Source organism: Micromys minutus (genome assembly GCF_963924665.1).
Source record: "Micromys minutus genome assembly, chromosome: X".
Taxonomy (NCBI): domain Eukaryota; kingdom Metazoa; phylum Chordata; class Mammalia; order Rodentia; family Muridae; genus Micromys; species Micromys minutus.
This window is the reverse complement of record NC_137970.1, coordinates 79,055,768-79,075,694: the sequence shown is the minus strand read 5'-3', so window position 1 is coordinate 79,075,694 and position 19,927 is coordinate 79,055,768. Positions and strand designations below refer to the sequence as shown.

At 37.4% G+C, this 19,927-nt stretch overlaps 1 protein-coding gene and 1 pseudogene across 2 annotated transcripts in view; both read right to left on the bottom strand.

Annotated features, from left to right (window-relative positions):
• The window catches only part of TBC1D8B (TBC1 domain family member 8B), a gene marked incomplete at its 5' end in the record, with an annotated part of 91,120 nt that overhangs the window by 47,182 nt on the left and 24,011 nt on the right, over positions 1-19,927 (bottom strand). The window contains 2 exons of the mRNA XM_080909602.1: positions 14,662-14,826; positions 15,642-15,849. Of these exons, the coding sequence (XP_080765728.1) occupies positions 14,662-14,826; positions 15,642-15,849 (373 nt within the window). The remainder of the gene's footprint in view (positions 1-14,661; positions 14,827-15,641; positions 15,850-19,927) is intronic.
• LOC308415799 (transcription elongation factor A protein 1-like) lies at positions 8,846-10,884 on the bottom strand (annotated as a pseudogene). Its single transcript has 2 exons — positions 10,488-10,884; positions 8,846-9,357 (listed from the first exon to the last, which is right to left on the bottom strand). The product of its transcript is annotated as a transcription elongation factor A protein 1-like (transcript).

Here is a 19,927-nt window from a genome sequence, read left to right as displayed (position 1 = left end):
TAAAATCACATGAGCCTACAGTGACAATTATATTGATTGTATTGATTGAAAGTGAATGATTGAAACAACTGACTGTTTCAATCATTAGAAGAGCACAGTGAAGTAGACTAAGCAACTAAGCTTAATTCTTATCAATCTGTTTCTTCTCCCCTGACTTTTACTTCATGGCTATAGCATTTCTATGTGACACTGATTTTGGTGCTCACAATTATGTAAGGAATAAACTTGACACTCAGACATTTTGTTGCCTGAGCAAAATCCACTCCCATCTAGAAAGCAACATAGGCTCTTTTGTGACAAGTACATTTAAACCTTTCTTATCCTTTTTTTCTTCCTTTTCTGTATCAAGCACTGATTTTAGAAATAGAATGTGTTTTTAACAGTGAAGGAAATATAAAGCAAAGGTTAATATTTCTTTGTGTATAATATTTCTATAAAGGAATAGACTTATAATATCTTACAAACAGCACAATCAATAGTGATTGGAAAATAGATTTGAGCTGTAAAATTTAAAAGAAGACAAAATGTATAAAGAACTACTTCTTTCAAATACAAAAAAGCTTATTGTAAATGGCATTCCATTCATATTCACAACTTAAAATAGGTTGTTAATTTTATTTCTAACAAAATTTCTGGTTCCCTAATAAGTCTGATCCTCTTGACCTAAGATACAATTACAAATAATTGTAGTCACAGAAAACACTCCTTCTTATTCTTTAAAAAATTACATTTATTTAGTGTATGTGTAGTGTGTGTGTGTGTGTGTGTGTAGATCAAAGGATAACTTGTTGGAGTCAGTTCTCCTTTTCCACCAGGGATCAAAATCAGGTTTTCAGGCTAGGTGGCAAATGCTTTTACCTGATAAAGGCTGTCTCTGGTTCATATTTCCTTATACTTAAGGCAAATAAAATCAAACTCTCTCTCTCTCTCTCTCTCTCTCTCTCTCTCTCTCTCTCTCTCACATACACACACACACACACATTTTGAGTCACTCAGTACTAGGAAAAGTGTTTATTTCAGAATGCATGATTTGCAAAATAAACAGCCCAGTGTTTGGGATACTTCCCTAAATTTACTGGTTATGGTCATCCAAGAGGCAACCTAAAAATATAGGCTATGCCCACTGCTCTACACCACATACTTTGGTCATAGGACTAGCAGAGTTAAATTGGCACTGCTCAGGGAACTCCCCCCTGATTGCTACATTTCAAAGTATCTGAAGGTGCCATTCAGGCTGCTGGGGAAGAAATATGTCAATGTTTTATCTAGCTGTGAACCCTGCAAGTGTCCATGGGGGCAGAAATATTACAGCGGTGACCAACTGCTTTCTAATGGGGTTTAAGGCCCACTCCACAAGAAGTAACATATGTCTAGTACTTGAAGTCTGACAAGAACCCACAGCTGGAGAAGCTCACAGGTCCCTACTACTATTACTTTGCTAAATGAATGACATGATATCAAGCTGCCCTCCAAACACATATTCTTGTAAGTCTAGATTAATACAGCTCTCAGTCCACATCAAAGAAGCTTCTTTATGCAGGGGACAGAGATAATATAGAAACTCACAACTGGTAAAAAATGCAGAGAACAAGTGTCTCCGCAGTTACCAGCTATAAATGAGACATAAATATCATATCCCTCCTCCCCATGGCTCAGAAGACATCTTAGAAGAGGGAGAAGAAAGGTTTAAAGAGCCAAAGGTCATGGGAGGATGCAGGTGAAACAGTGTCTTCAAGGCATGATAGAACCACTCAGTGCCATGGTAACTCACAGCACCTGTAGGTACTTGCACAAGGCTTGAGTAACATCAAACCAGTCAACATTCTAGCATGAAATCGGGGAGAGTGTCATGAGACCACCACCTCTAGCCGAGGAGCTATGGAATGTTGATGGTGTCTGAGGGAGGGAGAGTCAGCTTTTTTAAGAATGTGGCCACTAGTATGGATACCATGCACCAGCCAATGACTCCACATCCATGCACATATTAGCATCACAAATTGGATTAGAAAGCATGTTTTAAGAAAAGCAACCCTGAAGTTGGGAGATGATTTGGGAGATGTAAGAAGGCGAAGTAAGAGTAAATATATCAAATTATAGTATATGCATATGTGAAGTCCTCAAGTAATAAAATAGATTAATGATAAAATAAAAACGCAGAGAACTGAGCACCAAGAGTAGACACAGGAGCACTCTTCCTCCTAAGCCCACAGGTGAACTTACACTCTCTCTCCACTGACTATCTGGGAACTCTCGGGGCACAGATATCACGGTACCACTTGGTTCTGTAACCTTTAGGTCTCCATCTGCACATAGAGCTACAGCTGGCCCATCACCATTGGAACTCATGGACTTCCCATAGAGAACTGAACACACAGGAGAGATCTCCCTTTGGAGCCCACGGCCCACAGACTCCCAGGAGAGACAAGCTCCATTCAGAGAAAACAACATGAAGTAACATCAAAGATAAGAAGATGACAAGTGGCAAGCACAAGAATCTAAGCAACAGGAACCAAGACAACATGGCAACATCAGAACCCAGCTCCCCCACCAAAGCAAGTAGTGTAACACATGAGAAAAAACAAGATTTGGACTTAAAATTCTTCCTCATGCTGATGATAGAGGGCCTCGAGAAGCACATGAATAACTCCCATAAAGAAAATACAGGATAACACACACACACACACACACACACAACAACAACAACAACAACAACAACAACAACAACAAGTACAAGCCCTTAGAGAAACACAGGAAAACACAAGCAAATAGATAAAAGAATTGAAGAAAACCATCCAGGGTCTAAAAACAGAAATAGAAACAATAAAGAAAATACAAAGAGAGATAACTATGGCGATGTAAAAAAACAACCTAGAAAAGAGGTCAGGAGTCGTAGACACAAGCATCACCAACAGAATACAAGAGATGGAAGAGAGAATCTCAGGGACAGAAGACAACATAGAAAGCATCGAAACAACAGTCAGAAAAAATGTAAAACTTAAAAATCTCCTAACCCAAAATGTACAGGAGATCCAGTACAAAATGAGAAGATCAAATCTAAGGATAATAGGAATAGAAGAGGGTAAAGAATATCAACTAAGAGGCACAGTAAATATCTTCAACAAAATCATAGAAAAAAACTTACCTACCCTTAAGAATGAGATGACCATGAGCATAAAAGAAGATTAAAGAACACCAAATAGATTGGATCAGAAAAGAAATTCCTCCTGACACATAATAGTCAAAATGCCAAGTGCCCAAAGCAAAGAAAGAATACTAAAAGCAGTAAGGGAAAAAGGTCATGTAACATACAGTGGCAGACCAATCAGAATCATACCCAATTTCTCAACAGAGACTATGAAAGCTAGAAGATCCTGGACAGACATCATGCAGCCCCTAAGAGTACACAAGTGACAGCCCAAGCTGTATACCCAGCAAAACTCTCAATCACAATAGATGGAGAGACCAGGATATTCCAGGATAAAACTAAATTTACACAATATCTGACCACAAACCCAGAACTACAACGAATTATAGGTGGAAAAACCAATACAAGGAGGGAATCTACATCCTAGTAAAAACAAGAAAATATCTAAGCAAGAAAACCAAAAGAAAGACACAGAGGCACAATTATACCTGTAAAAGTAAAAATAGCAGGAAACAGCAACCACTATTCCTTAACATCTGTTAACATAAATGGACTCAATTCCCCAATAAAAAGACATAGGATATCAGACTGGGTACAAAAACAGAATCCAGCATTTTGCTGCATACAGGAAACTCATCTCAAAGACAAAGACAGACACTATCTCAGAGTAAAAGGGTGGGAAAAAACCTTCCAAGCAAATGGCCCCAAGAAGCAAGCTAGAGTGGCCATTCTAATATCCAATAAAGCAGATTTTCAACCAAAAGTTATCAAAAAAGACAAGGAAGGACACTTTTTACTCATTACAGGGAAAATTTGTTAGGAGGCATTCTCAATTAACATATATGCTCCAAACAAAAGAGAACATATACTCATAAAAGAAACCCAAAAATACATTGCACTCCACACAATCATAGTGGGAGACCTCAACACCCCACTTTCATCAATGGACAAATCACGGAAACAGAAACTGAACAAGAACACAGTGAAACTAGCAGAGGTTATGAACCAATTGGAATTGACAGACATCTACAGAACATTTCATCCTAAAACAAAGAATACACCTTCTTCTCAGCACCTCACGGCACCTTCTCCAAAATTGACCATATAATCAGTCACAGAACAAGCCTCAATAGATATAAGAAGATTGAAATGCCCCATGCATACTATCAGATCACATCGTCTAAGGCTGGTCTTTAATAACAACAAAGACAACAAAAAGCCCATATGCACATGGAAACTAAACAATGCTCTATTAAACGATACCATGGTCAAAGAATAAATAAATAAAGAAAGAAAGAAAGAAAGAAAGAAAGAAAGAAAGAAAGAAAGAAAGGATTTTCTAGAATTTAATGAAAATGAAAAGACAACCTACCCAAACCTATGGGATGCAATGAAAGCAGCACTGAGAGGAAAACTCATAGCTCTGGGTGCTTCCAAAAAGAAACTGGAGAGAGCATACACTAGCAACTTGACAGCATAGTTGAAAGCTCTAGAAAAAAAGGAAGCAGATTCACCTAAGAGGAGTAGATGGCAAGAAATACTCAAACTCAAGAACAGAAACTGACTAAAGAGAAACAAAAAGAGGTAAAAGAGATACAAATTGTAAAGGAAGAAGTCAAAATATTACTATTTGCAGATGACATGATAGTATACTTAAGTGACTCCAATATTCCACCAGAGAACTGATAGAGCTGATAAACAACTTCAGCAAAGTAGCTGGGTATAAAATTAAGTCCAGCAAATTAGTAGCCTTCCTCTACTCAAAGGATAAACAGGCTGAGAAAGAAATTAGAGAATCAACACCATTCACCATAGTCACATAGAATATACAATACCTTGGTGTGACCCTAACTAAAGAAGAGAAAGATCTGTATGACAACTTCAAATCTCTGAAGAAGGAAATTGAAGGGGACTCAGAAGAAGGAAAGAACTCCCATGCTCATGGATTGAAAGATCAACATAGTTCAAATGGCCATCTTGCCAAAAGCAATCTACATATTCAATGAATTCCCCATCAAAATTCCAACTCAATTCTTCATAGAGTTAGTAAAAGCAATTTGAAAATTTGGAATAATAAAAAAACCCCAAGGATAGCAAAAACTAGTCTCAAAAATAAAAAATAACTTCCAGGCAATCACCATCCCTGACCTCAAGTTGTATTACAGATCAATTGTGATAAACCTGCATGGTATTGATACAGAGACAGACAGGGACACAATGGAACAGAATTGAAGATCCAGAAATGAACCCACACACCTATGGTCACTTGATCTTTGACAAAGCATCTAAAAACATTCAATGGAAAATGATAGCCTTTTCAACAAATGGTGTTGGTTCAAATGGCAGTCAGCATGCAGAAGAATGCAAATCAATCCTTTCTTTTCTCCTTATACAAAGCTCAAGTACAAGTGGATTAATGATCTCCACATAAAACTAAGTACACTGAAACTAATAGAACTGAAAGTGTGGAAGGGCTTAGAACACATAGGCACAGGGGAAATTTTTCTGAATGAACACCAATGGCTTATACTCTAAGAGCAAGAATCAACAAATGGGACCTTATAAAATTGCAAACCTTCTGTAAGGCAAAAGACACTGTCAAAAGGACAAAACAGCAACCAACAGACTGGGAAAAGATCTTTACACATCCTACATCTGAAGGAGGACTAGTATCCAATATATACAAGTAACTCAAGAAGTTAGACTCTAGAGAATCAAATATTCCTATTACATACAAATGGGGTACAGAGCTAAACAAAGAATTGATTATAGACTATCAAATGGCTGAGAAGAACCCAAAAATGTTCAACATCCCTAGTCATCAGGGAAATGCAAATCAAAACAACCCGGAGATTTCACCTCACACCAGTCAGAATGGTTAAGATAAAAAACTCAGGTGACAGCAGATGCTGGAGAGGATGTGGAGAAAGAGAAACACCCCTCCACTGTTGGTGGCATTGTAAGCTGGTACAACCACTCTGGAAATCAGTCTGGTGGTTACTCAGAAAATTGGACATAGTACTATGTGAGGACTCCGCTAATCCACTTCTGTGCATATACCAAAATAAGCTCCAACATCTAACAAGGACACGTGTTTCACCATGTTCATGTCAGGTTTATTTATAATAGCCAGAAGCTGGGAAGAACCCAGATTCCTTCAACAGAGGAATACATACAGAAAATGTGGTACATATACACAATGGAGTACTACTCAGCTATTAAAAACAATGAGTCCATGAAATTCCTAGGCAAACGGGTGGAACTTGGAGCTATCATCCTAGTGAGCACCCCAGTCATAAAAGAACACTTATGGTATGTACTCACTGATAAGCAGATACTATCCCCAAAAGCTCGGAGTAACCAAGAAATAATTCACAGAAATTATGAAGCTCATAGAGAAGAATGTCCACAAGGTGGATGCCTCAGTCCTTAGAAGGGAGAACCAAACAGTCATGGGAGGAAATAAAGGGACCAATAGAGGAGCAGGGATTGAAGAATAGATCACCTTGAGACTGCCTCACCTGGGGATCCACCCCATATGCGGCCACTAAACAAATGTACTATTGTTGATGCCAAGTAGTACTTACTGGCAGGAACCTGATATAGATGCCTCCTCAGAAGCTCTGCCAGAGCCATACTGATACAGAGGAGGATGCTTGCAGCTAACCATCAGACTGAACATGGGGACCCTATTAAAGGAGCTAGAGAAAGGACTAAAGGAGCTGAAAGGGTTTGCAACCCCATGGAAAGTACAAAATATTCAACTAACCAAACCCACCACAGCTCCCAGGGGCTAGAACACCAACCAAGGGGTTCACTTGGAGACACCCATGGCTCCAGGTACATATGCAGCAGAGGATAGCATTCTCTGGCATCAGTGGGAGGAGAGGCCTTTGGTTCAGCGAAGGCCTATTTTCTCAGTGTAGGGGAACGCCAAGGTGCTGAGGGGGAGAGGGAGCAACTTCATGGAGGCAATGGGAGGGGGAAGGTGGATAGGATTAGGGGAAAGAGGATAACATTTGAAATATAAATACAGAGAATATGCAATAAATAATTTAAAAAGTAATAAAATAAAATAAAATAAAAATGTCCTCGACAGATCGAAACACCCTTTGCTTGTTCGGTTTAAATTTGGATTCAATCCAGGGATATAAGCATACTATATAAAAGCAGCAATATTGAGCCATATCTCCAGCCTGTTTTATTTTTTTGTTTTTAAAATTTTGAACTTTTAAAAAAAATTCCTATTATCTTAATTTAGTAATATTAACACCAACTCTATTAGTTTTGATAGTGTTTTTATCTTTTTTATTTATTTTTACTTTTTTTATATTTAACAAAAAATTTATTCATTTAATAATTTTAAAATGGACCACTTACAAGTAGCACATTTTATCCTTTTTACTTTTACACTAATTCCTTTAACACGTATATTATGTTTAAAGTGACAAGTTACCCCTGGCCCAATCATTTTAACGTGTGTTCTCTATGTGATGTGGAATGATCTGTAGAGCAGAGCAGAGCGCAATGCTTGTGCGGTGGTCTTCACAGAGGTCTGAGCACAGGAAGAAGCACATCAGTTGTAAGTGGCCTTTTCTGTATGCATTAGAGCATCTGTGTCAAGAAAACGATGTGAAAACCACTGCTTATTACGAGCAAAACAAGTGGGACACATTTATATAAAAGTAAATTGTTAATTGTAAAAAGTAAATACTTAATTGTGAAGTATATTTTGTAAAACTACCTGCTACAGCCTACATTTCAGTAGGTTTGACATCATCATGTAAGGAAAAATATTAGCACAAAAGTTTCCGTCTAAAGGATTTTTTTTTTGCAACCTCCATATGCAAAGAGCACAGCTTAATGATCTCCAAAGTTCTCAGGCTTAATCCTTGGTCAGTAGGTTTCCAAGTGCAAGTACAGTCATGCTGCCTCCAGGAACTCTACTATGATTCTAACATTTTCTTCACAGCATTTCTTTCTAGGGGGGAAATTCATGCCTGTGAGGGGGACTGGGAAAAGCTTAGGGAATTATAACAGAGTTCTTTAAAACTAAAATATAGCACAAAGTCAAATAAAATAAACTAATAGCAACCAAGTCAGCTTTTAAAGTAAAATCTATTAAAAATGGCAATATACCTGTGTGAAAAATACAAGAAATGATCACTGTGGTTAGTCACAGACGCAAGAGATTGAAGGATCCAAGGTTTTGTGAGCATAGTAATTAAGAGTAAAGTAATGTGCAAGTTCAAATTGTGTGCACAATTTTGATAAGCTGGCCAAGTACTACTGGAATACATCGTATTTTTGATACCTCTAAAATTTATATTATGCCTTTTCCTTTAACATTTTAGGTACATACTAATGAGAAAAGCAATTTATCTTTATGCATTAACAGGTCAACAGAATTTTTGTGTTCTAGACTACAAAATGTTACTATTTAATAAACTGTAACATTAACTTATAAAAAAGAAAGACAAAGCAACACATTATATAATTATTTTATGGTCTCCCAGTGGATCTGAGACCACAGAAGGCACTTAAGAAAGAATGTTAGGTAAACAGCAAAGATCAACACATGGGACTTATACTGTTTACAAATTTCATTTGCAGGAAAACGAGTTGCCTGGCTTCATTTTAAAGCTAATAACAAAACTTGCTTTTCTTAATGGTTCAGATACCTTGAGAATTCTTCCAAACTCAATAGAACTTCCACCGATTTCCACATCCATTCCAGGCAACAAATGTTGTCAATTGGTCATCAGCACTGAGTCTGCACCTGTGTGTAGTGTAGTTCTTTTTACATTTGCCACAAGTGAACAAGTCAGTCTGGGTCCCATCGGTCTTGGCCATCTGATGTTTCCTGATGGCTTCTTTGGTCGGGTTTTTCTCATCTCTTTGAGATCATCACTAGCCAGCTCCTCTGCTATTATTTTAGCAAATAGGTCAAGAGGAATATTCCTGCATAGGACACTTTTCCTTAAATTTGGATTGTTTGCATCTTTAAGATGTGATATCCTATTTTGTAATCCGTTTTTGTATTTCATGGCTGTATTCCTTATTTCTTGATATATAGCTTCCTCAACCCCAGTTCTTCCTCATCAGCTCCAATAGCAACAAAATCACCTCCTGTCTGGGGAGTGGCAGCAAGCATATCCCTACACTTCAACCACACAGAATCAGAAGTGTTTGGTGGGAGATCTTTCCATCTTCTGAGATCTTTTTCAATTTCTTTCTTCAGAGACCTGAAGTTTTTGTCGTACAGATTCTTTATTTATATTAGGACCCAGCTATTCCACTCCTGGGCATGTACCCAAAAGATGCTCGAACACATAACAAGGACACATGCTCCACCATGTTCATAGCAGGCTTATTTATAATAGCCAGAAGCTAGAAAGAACCCAGATGCCCTTTAACAGAGGAATGGATACAGAAATTGTGGTACATTTACACAATGGTGTACTACTCAGCTATTAGAAACAATGAGTTCATTAAATTCTTAGGCAAATGTATAGAACTAGAAAATATCATCCTGAGTGAGGTAATCCAGTCACATACACACATGGTATGTACTCACTGACAAGTGGATATTAGCCCAAAAGCTCACAATATCCAAGATACAATCCCCAGATTACATGAAGATCAAGAAGTTGTTAGACCAAAGAGTGGATACTTCAGTACTTAAAAGGGGGAACAAAATACTCAGAGGAGGAAATACAGAGATAAAGTGTAGAGCAGAGACTGAAAGAAGGGCCATCCAGAGACTTCCTAACCTGGAGACCCACCACATATCAGACACCAAACCCAAGCACTATTGCTGTTGCCAAGAAGTACTTAGTGGCAGGAGCCAGATATGGATGCCTCCTCAGAAGCTCTGCCAGAATCATACAGATACAGTTGAGGATGCTTGCAGCTAACCATCAGACTGAGCATGGGGACACCAATGAAAAGAGCTAGAGAAAGGACTGAGGGAGTTGAAAGAGTCTGCAGCCCCATGGGAAGAACAATATTATCAACCAACCAAACCTTCAGAACTCCCAGAAACTAAAACACCAATCAATGAGTTTGCAGGGAGAAACCCATGGCTCCAGGTGCTTATGCAGCAAGGGATGGCATTCTCTGGCATCAAAGGGAGGAGAGGCCTTTGGTCCAGGGAAGGTTCGTTTTCCCAGAGTAGGGGAATGTCAAAATGCTGAGGTAGGAGAGGGTGGTTGGGAGAGGGAGCACCTTCATGGAGGCAATGGAAGGGGGAGAAGGGAGGGGAATGGGAGAAAAGGGGATAACATTTTAAATGTAAATACAGAGAATATCCAATAAATACCAAAAAGTAGTGTTTGGTGACTGAGGAAAAGATGAAACATAAGTATCTTGAGCATTTGTCTCATTCTTTCTGCTGCTTACATTGCTGCTGGAACTACTTTCTTCTCTTGCTTCAGGGCTATTCTGTGATGAAATTGCAGGAACTTTTTTCTTTTCTTCAGGGTCTTTATCAGTTGATGTTCCATCTAATAATTATTCTTTCAGGATTTGATGAGAGATTTAGCTAAAGATGTGACTTCTTTATCTGTACTTTGCTTTCAAATAGCATTGACAGACATTCCAGTTCTCATAGACTGTAGTAATTCTAGGGTCATGGGAACATTCTTAAGCTCTTTCAGCAAATCCAACGTGCCAGCTTCATTCTTTTTCTGCACCATTTTGTCCAACTTCTTGGCAATGCGAGCCACCTCATCCTCCATAGGTCCAGAAGGCCTCCTCTAGCCTGGCCACAGAGGATGGGAAGAGAGAGAAGCTGTGCAGATTCTAGACAAGCATGGCTTAGGCCTTCCTCCCAGACCTGGCCTGCTGTGGCTGTGTTTGTTTGTTTGTTTGTTTTTTTATCTTTAATTTTTTTTTACAGACTAGTCATTAGCCCCCTCTGGTTCTGCCCTCCAACAATTCCTCATCCCATTCCTCCTCCCCCACCTCCAAGATACCCAACACGTAGCTGACTGAGATTCAGTTCCGATCAATGAACTGAAGTCAGAGGAACCCCTGTGGTTTAATTAGGGAAAAGCTGGAAGAAACTGAGGAGGAGGGTGACCCCATAGGAAGTATAGGAAGTCCAGCAGCCCTTTTTATTTTTTAATTCTTAAACAGGGTCTCCCTTCGTTACTTAGGCTGTGATTAAACATGTAATCTTTCTGCCTCAGCCTCCCAGGTAGCTGGGATTATAGGCACTGGCTCTATCAGCTTTTATTAGCAATTCTAGCATTAGGCAACATCATTATGTCAAATAGAACACATGTTCCCAGAACTCAGTACTTACAATTAAAAACTTACAAGTTCAGACAAAACCAAGAACTAATTACACATGCTTTGAAAATCTGTAGAAAATATTTGCCTATCTAAACATGTTAAGGCATAAATCCAATTCAGTGTTTCTTGACATTCTATATAAGCAGTGGTTTTCAACCTTCCTAATGCTGTGACCCTTTAATAGTTCCTCACATTGTGGTGACTGCTAACCATAAAATTATTTCCACTGCTACTTCATAACTGTAATGTTGCTACTGTTACGAACTGTAATGTAAACATCTGTGTTTTCCAATGGTCTTAGGAAACTGCTGTGAAAGGGCTATTTAATTCCCAAAAGGTGAAGAATCACTGTCTTATGATTCATTTGCAATGCAATTTAAAATGAAGGGATCTCTGATGGTGCTTTCTAATCTTCAGACCATTTTGCCTCATGCTAAGCTAAAAGAGCCCAGCTTTCCTATACTTAGTAGTTTCAAATTTTATCTAGTAACATTCCTTTATTGTACACATCAAAAACAGTTGGTCAGAATTTATAAAACCTGTCCGGTGCCCATGTTTTAGCGTAGCTTATTAAACTGTAGAACACTGTAATTGATACCTAGTTAAAATTTGGACAGAGCTGGTGCTTATGCATAATCCCAATTACTTCTGGAAGCGTTTGTCCTTTGTAACATGTTTTTATGTCCTCACAGGTCCTATGACATGGGGAAAACTTCCTGAAGTCCTTTCTGTGCTCAGATTTAGACATGTTGATTCAGACTCTAAGATTTAGATTTCAAAGGTTTTATAGTATGAAAGTCACTTGGTTTGTTCAAATTACATAATGCACTTTTCTCACTGTTTAGGTAAGTTGATTACAGCTATAAAAGAATGAAGCAGCAACTTCTGTTACTTAGAATTCAAATGCACTGGCTTTTTTTTTAATGGTAGGTATTTAATGCTGGACATTATCCATGCTGAATAAGTGCTCTACCATTGAGATATATCCCTAGCCCCTACCTCTTGTTTTAGAAAGCTTTCTCTTCACTAATTTATGTTGTCCTACAGATATAGCAAGGTATATACAGATAATACTAAAATGGGTCAAAATTCTTCAACATTGCTAAGATGAAAGCCTTCAATTATGGGTCAGTGAAATAGCTCAGCAGGTAAGGAAACCTGCTGCCAGGCTGAGTTCCATTCACCATATGGTAGAAGCAAAGAACTGACTCCTACAAGTTGTCCTATACTGACATCTACATGAAAATCTCTCTCTCTCTCTCTCTCTCTCTCTCTCTCTCTCTCTCTCTCTCTCTCTCTCTCTCTCTCTCTCTCTCTCACACACACACACACACACACACACACACACACACACACACGCTTTCCTCTTGATCTCTTTCTACTTTCCTCCTCCTACCCCTCTCCCTCCCTCTTGCCCTCTCCCCCACCCTCTTTCACAGACTCTCTCACACACTTAAAATCAGTGAAAATAAAACATGAGAATTCAAAAATATATTTCCATGCAAGCTCTTATACTGATTAGTATATTCATAACATCTCCATTTTAAAGCCTCTGAAATGAGAAAGAACAACTAGAAATCCTTAGCATTTTGATGCATCTAGAAGGTGAACATTTAAAACAAAATCTTTCCTTGACAATGGAGGACACTCATCCACCAGAGACATGTGAGGCTTCCAAGAAAATGTATAGTGGGACAAGAAAGGAAAGTGAAGGATACTAAGAATAAATACTGGATCTAACAAAGACTAAACCTGGGATTTAAAAAAAGGTAGGACAGATTTGATAAAAGCAAAATATGGAACTATTAAGAGAGTAATTATCAAGACTGGTTAAATTTTATTTGTGTTCTTGCATTACGCTAAGGAATGGTCTGGCTAAAAATATTCTAAAAAATATGTGACAGCAAATATGAGCAAGAAAAATTCCCCATGGCCTACATAAAGATTCTGAATCTGGGACTGAGATGACACACATATATTAAAACACTGAGGTTTATTGAATGGAAGACTTAGTTTAACAATACTGCATTGTAAATGAATTAGCATATCATTTAGTATCTGTTCTCCACTGATAAAGGGTCCTGTATGTCAATGTAAATAAAATAATGTAAGGAGCAATGTTGATTATTTACATGTGAATATTTAATTAAAAATAAATGGTTAAGTTTGACACATTTTATAAATATGTAAAAACAGAGAACTCCTGATTCAGAGTTGAAAAGTCATTGGAATTCAATCTGCCAATCTGTTTATATTTTCTTGAAAAATATACTAAAAATAAAAACCAGGTTTCTAACTACTCTTTGTTCAGAGTATTTATTATTTCTAGCATTTTATAACCTTGGTCTTTCAAAATCATTGTGTATACTTAAAGATGATAATTATCGTTGCTATACTTGTATGTATGTGTGCAGGTATGTATGTACAGAAATCACAGGTCAACTCTGTAGACTTATTTTCTTCTTTCACCCTTACTTGGCTCTAGGAATCAAATTTAGGTTGCAGGGCTTGTGTGGCAAGTGCCTTTACTTGCTAAGCCATCTCATCATCCCCTTCCCTAACACTGTCCTAATTAATGCCTTTGTCACTGTTTTACCTCAGAACAAATTATGTCAATAAAGCTGAACAATTAGGTATTAAAATATTTAATATTGTTTGAAACTGCTGTCTCTATAGCAATAAAAATAAGTAGTTTATTCCTTTTCATTTTATTTTGTGTTTAATATATGTGCATCATGTGCATGTAATAGCCACAAGGCTAGAAGTTCCATCAGATCCCCTGGAACTGGGGTTATAGGTGGTTGTGAGCTACCCAATACAGGTGCTGAGATCAAGAGCCACTGTAAGGGCAGACAGTACTTTTAACAACTGAACCTTGTCTCCAGCCCCAATAAGAGAATAATTAAGGTCTTGTTAAATTCTCAAATATCGATTAAAAGTCAAGTTGTATGAACATATAAGGTATGCTTATTGAAAAACAGAAAATAAAGTAGTAAGATTAAATTACAATATTTCTGAAAGTATTCGTTCCTAAGCACATTAAAGTCCTTAATTTTTACTTCTGCATATATGTAAAGTATATAATTTCTTTAGTCTTAGGCTTTTACAATAAGACAGATAGGTATAAACAGGAAAATGACCATAGATTCCCTTTGGAAGACCAGACTATTCTAAAACAAAGCTTTCTTTCAAAACTATGTGATTGCTGTAGAGATTACCTCCGTACTAACATCATCTTGAGTGGAAGCTGCCCGGCACTTGAGCCTGAGTTTTGCCACCAGTTGTTCATAGTCTTTAACCTCATTGAAACGAAAAGCTGTTTTTCCTTTGATGCTAATGATGACCGATCTGTTGGAGTCATCAGTTTTATCTATAGCTAAGACCTGGGGAGTAAAGAGATAAAGAAGTCATTCACATTTTCTCCTAGTGCTGACATTCAGATATGTGCTTGGTTTACTCTGTCCTGGCTGAAAGTTTTGGTCTGTGGTATGACTTACTAAGAGATTTGTGAAAAGGAATTGTGCTAATGATCCCCCACTCCTCAGTTCAAGTTACTTTACTTTTCAAGGAAAAAGATAATTGAACACAGCCTTTAGAGTCAAATAAAACACTCAGTGATGAATACTAATTTTTGACTGACATAAAAGTTACCAATTGCATTCCCGATGTTCAAATGCATGTGACAGTCTAAACTCTGGTAATCATATTTTAAGGGTCAGAATGATCAAGCTATTTTGTGTGACCCTAAATCATCACCTCTTAACCTATGAGTCATGATCCCTTTGAGGGCAAATGACCCTTTCATAGGGGTTGTATATTAGATATCCTGCATATCAGATATTTAAATTATAATTCACAAGAGTAGCAAAATTGTAGTTATGAAGCATCAATGAAATAATGTTATGATTGAAAGTCATAACAAGAGGAACTGTATTAAAGGGTGGGAGCATTAGGAAGGCCGAGAGCCACTGCCCTAAACCTTTATCTGCTTTTTAAAATTGCCCACTTTTTGCAAAGCTTTTCTAAAAGGAATTTTAAAATATCTCATAATCTAGTATTTTTAACTTAAAGAGTAATTTTGTACTTAAATTATTATTTAAATTGTTAAAAGGATACATTTCCTGAGCCTCGTACTAATTCACAGAATTATAGGGTGTTCTATAAATTAAAAGCTTATATGTACCCAAATTTATATTACCTCTCGTAATGGAATGATTACACTACATAGATTCCCATCCTGGCTAGCAAAGCAAATATAGTTTTCTGAAATGCACATTTTTCCATGAGTACTGAAGTGGCTGAATGGAACCCATAGGAAACATTCATGTACTTCTTTCAAAGTCTCTTCTTTGGGTAGCCGAAAAAAGGCTTTGAATTGCTCGCTGTGGGCTCGATATTCCAAACCTCTGTAGAAAAGAAAAAAAGGGGAAGAGAGGTGCTCAAGTGATAAATTCTAAAGTATGAATATACCAAAAGTGTTTAGCCTATATAATCTATAAAGCAGAAAGATTAAACTTTAAGCGGTATGCTCTTCAATGAATTCTTAAATGGAAAAAATAAAATAACACACAGATTCCTGATAAATTTCATTTATTTTTTCTCAATCTTATTTTATTTACAGATTAGGGTACACAAAACTTAGAGATAATATAGGTCTCAAAATGATGTGTCAGGGATGATTTTTCTGGAGGACTAGTATTATAATACATTAATAAGGCCTTATGGCTAAACCCAGTCTTAGAATATAATAATTACATATTTAGTTATTAGAACATCAAACAGCTATACAAATAAAATAAAATTTAATAATAAAAACTGGTGGCATTAAAGTTTAAGGAGGAAGAGCATATTATAAAACAGAACATCAAGATTCAGTTAAACAAAATTTTGCATGATTGCTTAAAAACATCTAAAACTGGAGCAGAACAAAACAACACTGCTTGCACCATGCTGGGCAGAGGGCTGGAGTTGATAAACAGATGAATCTTGTTAACTGACAGATAAATATATAAATACAAAGCTGTTGCTCTAAATAGCATGGTTTTTCTAAGGGCACTAAAATACCTTGTGCTAAGCAGCAACGCCATCTGGGATAGTAAGAAAATTATGCAAGTTATAACTCAAAGCCAAAAAAATTGAAACTAAATTCATCCTTCCTGCACCTACAGTTTGAAAATATAGTACTTCACCATGTCTGGCAATATAATACTGATGTATATATATAATTAGAACCCATGTACATTTTTATACTACTTAAGTTGTAATTTGGTAGGTTATTTCATTATTAAATGGATGGCTAATCGTGTGAACGTATGTTGTGTGAAGCCCTAATTTTGCCAACATTTAACTTTTTCTGGAATAAAACACATGAATGGATATACACTAAATGTCTGCAATAGGGTTTCCAGATTGTTTACATTATAAAGGACATATTTGTAAAGCAAACAGAGGCAATGAAAACACCCATTTAAAAATGTGATCTGAAGTCTTTCCTAAGTTATTCTTAACTTACTAGAAAAAATATTTCAACATATATGACTTTTAATATGCTGTCAAAATTTACTGTATCTCATGTAAATAAAGACCCACTAATGGATAAACATACTGATATATGATCTCTTAGATCCTATTTTAAGGGAAATAAAAATATTTTAATTTTTTAAATTTTGGATTTTTTCCTTTATTTTTTCTACTTTTATGTACATGGGTGCTTTGTACGTGGGTCAGCACATCATGTGCATGTAGTACCTGAAGAGGTCAGAAGAGGATGTTGGATTCCCTAGGACTGGAGTTCCAGATGGTTATGGGCCACTATGCAGGTGCTGGAAATTGAACCCAGGTCTTTTGTAAGAGTAGCCAGTGCCCTTAACCACTGAGCAATCTCTCCAGCCCACAAGTTTTATATTTAATTAAAATAGTATATCACCTCTCCCTCTAATCCCAAACCTTCCCTTCTTCATCACCCTCTCAAATTCATGGCCTCTTTCTCTTTAATTATTATGTATGTGTTTATATGAATGTATGAATACATGTATGGATAAATACATAAATACAACTTGCTGAGTCGGTCTAGTGTCTCTTGTATACACATGATTTTAGTGCTGGCCACTTGGTATTAGGCAACCAATTAGGGACTCAGCCCTGGAGAGGATTAATCCTCCCTTTCTTGGCAGTCATTATTTACTTGTAATTCAAGCAAATGCCAGCAATAATATAAAGTGATTTTTCAATTGCTTTTATTTACATGAATGTGAATGTACCTGTATGAGCTTTTGTGGACCATGTGCATGCAGGTGTTTGAGGAAGCCAGGGCATGTCAGATGCCCTGGAACAGGAGTTATAGGCAGCTGTTAACCACTGTATGGCTGCTAGGAATCTCATCCTGGTCCTCTGCAAGAGCAGACAGTGTTCTTACCTTCTGAGCCATCTCTGCGCTTTAAATTCTTAATGAAATAATCCCATTCATAAATCACACAGACATAATTTTGGTAATAAAGTGTAAAAACTCACTTCATGATTCTAATTTCTAGAAAAGCAGACTCTCAAAGTAATCTTTACACATCTGAATTTTAGGAATAGTTAAGAACCATGTGAGAAACGGTTACCTGATCAGGGCTAGGTAGTATCCCAAAAGCCTCCATATGTCTTGTTCTAGACTCTGGATTAGGTTTCTCTTAAGCTTTCCTAGTCTATATCCTCATCTTCCTTGCCAAAAGCAGCTTGCACTAGCTGTTTCTGGATCCTTTCCTTTCCTCCTCCCTCCTGGCAAGCTCCTTTCAGCCAACCGTTTAAGTGTTGAGCAAAATGAAAACCTCTGTTCAGTTTCAGCAAACTGAATATAATAACGAACTATCATCAGCCAGGCATTGTTTTTTTTTTTTTTTTTTTTTTTTTTGCTTCCCTGAAGGCAAGGTCTCCTTGTGTTGGCCAGGCTGGACTAGAACTAATTAATGATCCTCCAGCCTCAGCTTTCCATGACCCGGAATTATGTACAAATGTCCCCATTCCACCTAGTCAATTACTTCTGATGTTGGCATCAATAATGATTAGTACTTATGTAGTTCTTTTATATTTCACTCCTTCCTAATAAGGGTCCACAGAGGTAGAAACAATAGGAGAGGAAACAGAAGCCCCAAGTAATGATAACTTCAAGAGATTTCTCCAGTCTCAAACTAAGGCCTATGCTCCACTGGCTCTGTTAAACTATCTCTACATAAAAATTTGTTTTTAAAAAACAATGTTTAACTACTCTAGAATTAAAATTATCTAGACTACAAATAGACAAATTTAGAGTTACCTAACCACATTAAACTCTATGCATTTCTGAAACAAACTACTCTGTGTTGGTTACTTTTATGTCAACGTGACACAAGTTGAATCTTCAGAGAAGAGGGGCCCTCAACTGAAAAAATATCTCTTTAACACTGGGCTGTATGAGAGAGAACACATAGACCCATGGCTCCAAGTGCATATGTAACAGAAGATGGCCTTGTTGAGTATCAATGGGAGGGTAGGCCCTTGGTCCTGCCAAGGGTCAATGCCCCAATGTAGGGGAATGTCAGGGTACAGAGGCAGGAGTGGGTGGGTGGGTGGGGGAGCACCCTCACAGAAGAAGAGGGAATTGGGATAGGGGGTTTATGGAGCAGAAACAGGATGGGGATAATATTTGAAATATAAATTTTTAAAATCCAATAAAAAATGACTGGGCTATATGTAAGCAGGTAACGCATTTTCTTAACTGGTGGTTAATGGGAGGGATCCACTCATTGTGGGTGGTACCATACCTCAGCAGGTGGTCCTGGGTGCTGTGGGAAAGCAGGCTGAGCAAGGCTTGGGGAGTAAACCAGTAAGCATCACTCCTTAATGACCTCTACTTCAGCTCCTGTCTACAGGTTCCTGCCCTGTTGCCCTGTTGGAGAATTCTAGTCCTGACTTCCTTTGATAACCACCAGTGCTATGAAGTGTAAGTCAGAAAAACCCTTCTTCCCCAACTTGCTTTGATCATGGTGTGTCATTGCAGCGACAGAAATCCTAAGACATGTTCTAATGAAAATCCTACTTAATTTACAAAATAATTTCCAAACCTAAATTCTATTATCTCTTAGAATAAAATAAAATTTCATGGAGGAGGAACAGGTCTTTAGTATATTCAAATAAACTTACAAATATATACATCAATGACCAATCCCAGAGCAAAGTTACCATATAATAAAGAACAGTTAACTATTAATGTTAATCAGTGTTATATGATTCTTACAGCCCAAAATACTTTAAAATGTGAATACTGGGGTCAGTGAAATGGCTCAGAGGGTAAGGGTGCTTGCTTCGAAGCCTGAGGACCTGAGTTGCCAGAATCTACTTGGTGGAAGAAAAAAGGTGACTTCTGCAATCGATTCTCTGAATTCTGTGCCCATGCCTTGGAATGTATGACTCCCCTAACCCCCCTAAAATAATAAATGAAAAGAGAAGTAAAGATTAATAATT